Raw genomic sequence first — 7,422 nt, 5'->3', positions numbered from 1 at the left:
GGGAAAAATGAATGCAGTCTAACAGGCACAGTATTGGAACAGGGCCTCAGGAAACTAGAACCAAATTCCTAGCTCCTCTGCAGACTTTGTCAGTGATACTAGGCTAACCGCTTCCTTTAATTTAATCTTAACCTTGGACGACTACCCATAGAATGGCCTAACAGTCATCTTTGGTATATATTTACCTATTTAGAAGTGAGGACAATAAAAATCTATTAATTGATGTCGTGCAGACAGACACCTTATAGCAGCTACATAGACAAAACCACCTTGTTACAGGATTCTGACCATTAAGTCAAAATAAACAAGCTAAATATTTGCTTCATTAAATATTTTCTAAATACTTCTTCATTAAATATTTATTTTTCAATTAAAATCTTCAAAACATTGAGTGTAAGGATTGGAAACATGGCCAGTAAAATAAATTAATTGCTGAAAGCTTAACCTTAAAAACTTCCACAATACTCGGAAGAATTTCCATCCAGTGAAGAAAGATGAACACAAATGAAACAAATTAATAATTTCTCTGGAAAACAAAATAAGATGTTCTTGCAAAACTTACTAAACTAAAAAAAAGAATACAAAAAGGGAATTCAAGGATTTTTCACACATTGAAACAACTTAAAAATCAAACCTACATAAAATATAAGGTTAGTGAAGGACCATGAAACTTCAGATTATCATTTGAGATAGTAAGCAAAGATCCTCGAATGGAAGTGTGATAGCTCTAACTACTGAAGAAAGTACTTTGGCCAGCTTGCTTGTGTGTGTGGTTTTCCAGAAGTTCTGTATCCTTTTCCTAGGTTCCCTGTCAGCTGAAAATATTCTTTCATACGCAAAACATTCTCTTGTTCGAGTTTAAAAATAATTTATATTACTTTACAATGTCTCAAAAAAACACAGGAAAAAAAAAACTTGAGTTGTGACTAGGAAGGATAAGGAACAGTAGGAAAAATCACTGCTATCCAAAGTATGTGTTGCCCAGCACAGCTGTAATTTGTATTAGCTGCCATTTTACCACCAGACTAGGGGGAAATGTTATTTAGATATCAGAGCTCCCATCACCCTGATTTCTCTGTTGGGATCCAAATAAAAATGTGAACTGTAACTGTTGAGGAAGCCTCAAACTCCTTAAAAACCAGTAGTTTCACTACACACATGCAGACATTCAGAAAGAAAGCAAGCATACCTCAATATCCCCTGTAGAAACATAGGTTTAATTTCTACACACTAATTTTGGGGGTTTTTTTTGGTTGTTCCAGTTTGTTTTTTGGCGGGTTTTTTTGTTTGGGTTTTTTTTTAATGTGAATAGCACCATCTCTCATTTGCTAATGTTTGTTCTTCTTCATTTAGTAATTACTGCTAATTACTGTGGAAGGAACTTTGAAAATAAGGATTTTTTTAGATTTTCCTGGTTATACTCGACCTTTTTACAGAGCATAAAAAACCCTGTAGTTACTCAATTTAGAAACTGTGGATATTTATAGTATCTGCATTTGGCAAATCACTTAAATATTTTTGGATGCTCACTTGATCTGTGCCTTCTCCACACAATTTCTTCTAACAAAAAGATTTGCATCCAGTATTGAAATGTAATCTTTAATACAGGATTAGGTATACAAGGTACTGTGAACAGCAAATATTCAGTCACTTAAAACCGTTTATCACAGAGCAGCGATTCCAGGATATGGTTATTACCTAATTTAACATATTTTAGCCAAGATTAGAAACTAATCATTGAAAAAGCATACCAATTATTTGCCACGTGAAGACAACAGCCTTCTACTGTGCTTCTTAGCTCAGAGTTTGGATATCGATTCAATTTTAATTCACAGGAAACAGTGCTAGAACTTAGTTAGAACTTGGTCACCAAAAGCATTTGCTGCTTGGTTTTTCCAGTGAATTAGCATCAATCTCCTCACTGAGCCTCACAAAATATACAGTAAATCATTACGGAAGCTGTCAAGGAACTAGCAAGTGTATTAAAACATTTTTCTATTCATGCCTTTCTGTCTAAAGGCTGAAAATATTATTTCAGTTTCAAAATTACGGAAAAAATTAGGCCTCCAAATAATGACTTAAGCAGCAAGAAGGCAGACATCTATTAGCGTAAGCAGAAAATCAAAGAGAATTTGAGTTTAAGCATACACATTCTTCTTTCATTTTACGGAAAGGTAACACTTCCTTCAGTTTGATTAAATGGGATAGATATTAGCATATTGTTTCCTACCACGCAAAGTTCAACAAATCAATAAAGAGGTAAAAGATTATTTAAATATAGCGCTGTCAAAAGATCAGTAAATTATTCTTCTATGTTTCACTTTTAATTGAATGTCAACTCACACACTAAAACAGACATAACTTCCGTTGCCCATAAGGAACATCAAGAATTTCCACTACTTGGTTAACAAGAAGCATATGTTCAGTCTTAAAAACTTCTGCCATCTTTCCCTTAGTTTTCAGGCATATTCTGTTTCAAAACACGTAAGACACGGGTATTGTCAGTTTTCATTCAAAGTTTGATCTAAAATACAAACCTGATCTACTGATATCCACTAGTGCAGAAGAAAATGCACATTTTTCCTCCATTTTGATGTTAAGAGTCATTCACATAATTTTATCTTTTCATCATTAACCATTTACCTTTGCAAAACAAAAACTATGATAATAGCTTACTGATGACACTCTAAGCAGCGACATAAGAAACACAGAAGGGAAAAGGACTTTTCCATTACATTGTTATAAGCAAGTAAATTCAGGTAAATCATATTTTGGAAAATGCAATCACACAGTCCCATTGTGTAACTGAACTATTACATAACTGTTTGGAAATCAAGCTAAATGTAAGTAGTATCAAAAACTAATGGTGTTGAAATGATTGATAATTTCATTAACATTTTGATTTAACATAGTGCAACAGCCCATTCTTTATTTTCAGTATATGAATAATCTTTTTTAGCAAAGTATTCAAGTACAAGCTTCTGTGGGTCTTAAGCATATGCAGTTTCTTTCCTGTGTCAGGCATCACACTGAGTCAGTCTACTCAGATAAAGAAACAAGCCTTAAAATAACATACATTGTAATAACATTAATAAATTTTAAATAATCTACCTATATATTTGTTACATATATTTGCAATATCAGGTTGTTTACGGAACATAAGGTAACAAAAATTAAGGAAGATGAAGCCCCGGAAACATAAGTTGCCTTTCCCACTGTGGCATATGCTTACCCCTACAAACTTGTAAAAAATAAGAGACCACCTGTTCCACACAAATATTTAATAACTAAAATAAGTTATGATGTGTAAATTTTAAGCCACTGATGCCAACTGAATTACAGACAGTCTTAGAATGGTTAGGAAGTTCTTACTAGAATTTGGGCATCTTCAGCCTGCTCTTGAATAGTCTGCAAAGCCTTTGACAGATCCTCATCATCTTCCTGAAGACTAAATTCGTCATCTGCTGCAACCTAAATGAAGGGATTTAAAGTTACGTACCAACATATTTTATACATCTTTTTCAGAATACAACCATTTCCACACCCAGTACAACTACTGAAAATAATCTCGCTCTTGTTAAAATAATAACTTCCCATATTAATTTAATTAATATTCTCTTAATTAATAGAATTTATGTTACTGAAATATTCATTATAAATAAGCTGAAACATCTAAATAGAAGTAGCTGTGTAAAAAAGTATTTAATGTTCAAATAAAACATAACAAATCAACTGACACTAAATCTTCCCTTGAAAACTAGCATCATCACACTTTATAAAAGAGATTTGTGTCATTTCTCCTAGGATGTTTTTATAACAGATGAAGTAAGACAAAAGAATGAAACATGAATATTCTACAACATACATCAGAAGATTATCAATGTAGTAAATTACCTCTTCATACTGATAATCATCCTTAGAGTCATCTGTTATGGTAAATTCTGCCGATTTTGTTAAGTCTGAAACAGCTGATGCATGTGATGAGTTCCAATTTAAGAAAAAAAAAGTATCATAAAATAACCATCTGTAAATCTGTTATCACCACCTTCGCCCTTGTTCTTTTTCACACAAGACTTCACACTTTCAAGGCTTCTTTCAGCCTTTAGGTGAACAAGTCCAGCTCCAGTGAAAACTATGTGCACAGACACAGAATCGAGATTCAGGGTTTCCACAGCAGGTTTACACACCATTAAAATTTGCCTCATCAGATCTACCAAAGTTAGAAGTCAAGCACCGTTCCAAATTAAGCAATAGCTAAATTCTGCTCTCACCCAATCATCAGTTTTCATAGGGGTCTTGCTGCACTGGGACTTCCACAGACTTCATGCTTCCAAGCATAACTAGCTTCATGCTCTCAGAGTGTGCCATTTTTTATCAAATTCAGATGTACAAGTTCAAACATGAACATCTGAGATCAAACACAGAATACCAGAGGATCATTTACTGAAGCTGATACAAGTGTCTTAAGACACAGCTACAATAAAAAGATAAGGAACTTTCAAAAGGTAAAAATTGATTTGGACATTATCTACAGTTCCTCGAAAAGCTCGAGAAGCAAGCTTTTAATTAAAAATAACTACAAATGGTGCAAAATGAAAGCCGAATAATTTTTTTTTCATCCACTAGCCTCACAGCCCATGAAAGTATAACAAAAATGTTTTTAGCAAGATGCTGTTGACAGTTTCCCTAGGAAATCAGTTAGCCTACAAATGACCCATGTAAATAAATCAGAAATAAACTTCTGAAGAAAAAAGCTGGCAATTCAGTGCTTCACACACCTCAAATTTAAACAGTAACTTCTATATATAAAAGAGAAAAGGAAAATGATACCCGTTTTTCCACCTTTGCATCAAGTTTCTCTAAAAAACAGGCCTTTTGCTACAGTTCTCACAGTATCATCTGCATTTCAAGACCCCAGCATCACAGCTCAACAAAACTATCAGCTAAATTGTAATCATCTGGAAAGCTAACAGCTGAAGATCACATCCCAAAAAAGGATAACCACCATTTGTTTTTAGAGGTTTGAGATAAAAGATGGAGACACATAATTTTCTCTTGTGAACAACAAACAGGGAAGTCATTGAGTGACTAAAGGCATAGTTTTCAGTAATCAAGTCAAAGCACATCTGTGTACCTCCAACCGCATGATAACACTACATGCTTGCTATAAAAGCTGTATACATAAATAGGCAACTGGCATGAACGCTTCTTAATAATCTCCTACCTAGGCTTAGTACATGGAGGCAAGTGCCTGTAATACATGTGCTCCCAAATTTACTTCCCAAATTACTGCATCAGACTGCAGATGTGGAACACAGGACTCCACCTCTCTTGCATCTCAAATTTCACTCTCTGCAAAAACTTCATTTTCTACCTTGACTGATTCTGGAATGTTTAATTCTAAAACCTGAACTATGCAAAAGCTCACCTCCAAAAAAAAGTTTGCTATGCTTTCTTTCAGAAGGGGGAGAAAAAAAGAAAGACACACTCAAACTATTAAACAGGCCTAAGTCTGTTCTCTATCACACCAGCAGAAATCTGGATTAACTCTTCCAACTTTAATGGGAGGGCAAAGAAATTCTGTGGTTCACTGAACGCACCTTTTCTCAGCATGGTACTCCAGGACCACATGTGGGTTCACCAAAGCAAGCAAAGAGAACAGAGATCAAAATAGCTCATGCTGAGACATGACTTTCAAGAGCTGACCCAACAGACCTGAGATAATGATCAAGGACTCTGACATCTGGCTAGCTTTCGATTGTCTGCCTGCTCCCCAGCACATTTCGGTCCTCACATCAGTGACTGACCAAGTCCTAATAAAACAGCTCCTAATTCCTGAACTTTGCTCCTTCAACTCAGAGGGAGAAAACTTCACCTGAACTGCTGTTTACATAAGAAAAAGGGAACAGCAGCAAGGCACTAGGGCAAAGCAAGAGGAATAGGTTTCCTTTATTGTTTGAAAAAGCAAGAGGGATGCTTGCAGCAGGCAAGTCAAAATAAAAGATAGTAATGTCGACTATAGTCAGGGTAATATTCTAAAAAGCCCCTTTTTTAAATTAGATTAAGATATCCTAGCTGACTACATGCTCTCTTTTTAAAGAAAGAGACTTGAAAAACATGGTTCTGTTTGCATAGCATGAATACTTGGGTACAACACTTTTTGTATGAAGCAGAGGACAATTTCCATACATATGTCATAACTCTACATACACACTAAGTACCTGTATACTTCTCTGGAACCCCTAAGCCTCTTCATCACCTTACAGCACAGTATTTAAATTAATCTTATGTTCATAAATAAAGTATATTTAAATACTGTACCCAGCAATTTTTCACACCATGTTTAGTGATTTGATCAGAGACTATTTTTACTAAAGCTATCTTTTATATGATCCTTGCCCACCCATCTCAACTACCCCTTTCTGCATTTATCAGATCTTTCAATTCAGATAAGAAACATCACTGCAGTATACCCTTGATAAGTAAAACTTTTAAACAGTGCTTTTTTCCCTGAACTTTCTACTGACCTCGCGATCCACTATGGTCAAAACTAATGCGTCATTGCAAACACTGTGCACAGACTAAAATATTAAAAATCCTGATTTTTTTTTCCTGCTTTTTCCAAAATTCATAGCCAGGTGCACAATAAAACAGAGGAATTAATTTTTAAAACGATTTTATTTTCCCAACAAAAACTGCCATTTTTTTAACACGTCCCATTTTGTGCTTTTTAAGCACATCATACAGTGTGAAAACAGCTGTGCAGTTTCAAGAAGGTAGAAACTGAAGCACAGGCTCGCAAAGGACAATCTTGCATTTTTTTTTTAATTGCTTTTATATTGGCTTACATCTTAATTCTAGCAAGGCAGGAAAAACTAAGGTACTGGCAGGGCCTAACACTTAAGCTTGTTTCGCCTCTAATACAAAGCTTGAAAAAATCTTCTTGAGTTGGCAGCTCACAGCTACAGAAGAGAACAGATAGAGCTAGCCTGATCCTAGTGACAAAGCCAGAATTTGGGTCATCTGACCAAAACTTACAGATTTAAAAGCTATAAACTAACATAAATTGCCACAACTCAATCATGAAAAGAATTCAAAGCGATTTTTTTCTTCTAAAAGCCACAGCAAATAAAATTATGTCTAGGTTACTGTATCATAATCTTTGTATCTTGGTCATACACAGTTACCAAACAAAACACACAACTCTGGCCAGTTACTGCGTGTAGCAGGCATTGCGAAATTAAAGGAGCACCTTCTGCAACACTGCATTTGGACTGCGAGTCTTAACGAGAAGTCTTGTCACTCCTCCGTAGGTATTTTGCATTGACTGATCAACAACTCACATAAGTGACAAGAGAGTTTCACTTCAGCATTTAAACCCTCGCTTACAGTCCCTATCAGCAGGGGAAGGTAAAATTATCG

The 7,422-nt window shown here is 35.1% G+C and overlaps 1 protein-coding gene across 1 annotated transcript in view; it reads right to left on the bottom strand.

Moving 5' to 3' along the window:
- Nucleotides 1–3,968, bottom strand: part of SPAG16 (sperm associated antigen 16) — a gene marked incomplete at both ends in the record, with an annotated part of 22,313 nt that extends 18,345 nt beyond the window's left edge. The window contains 2 exons of the mRNA XM_010294754.1: nucleotides 3,373–3,471; nucleotides 3,895–3,968. Coding sequence (XP_010293056.1) covers nucleotides 3,373–3,471; nucleotides 3,895–3,968 — 173 coding nt within the window. The remainder of the gene's footprint in view (nucleotides 1–3,372; nucleotides 3,472–3,894) is intronic.
- Nucleotides 3,969–7,422: the final 3,454 nt, after the last annotated feature.

The sequence above is a fragment of the Phaethon lepturus genome, unplaced genomic scaffold (assembly GCF_000687285.1).
Source record: "Phaethon lepturus isolate BGI_N335 unplaced genomic scaffold, ASM68728v1 scaffold6659, whole genome shotgun sequence".
NCBI lineage: Eukaryota > Metazoa > Chordata > Aves > Phaethontiformes > Phaethontidae > Phaethon > Phaethon lepturus.
Note: the sequence above shows the minus strand (reverse complement) of the source record. Positions and strands in the feature narration are given on the sequence as shown.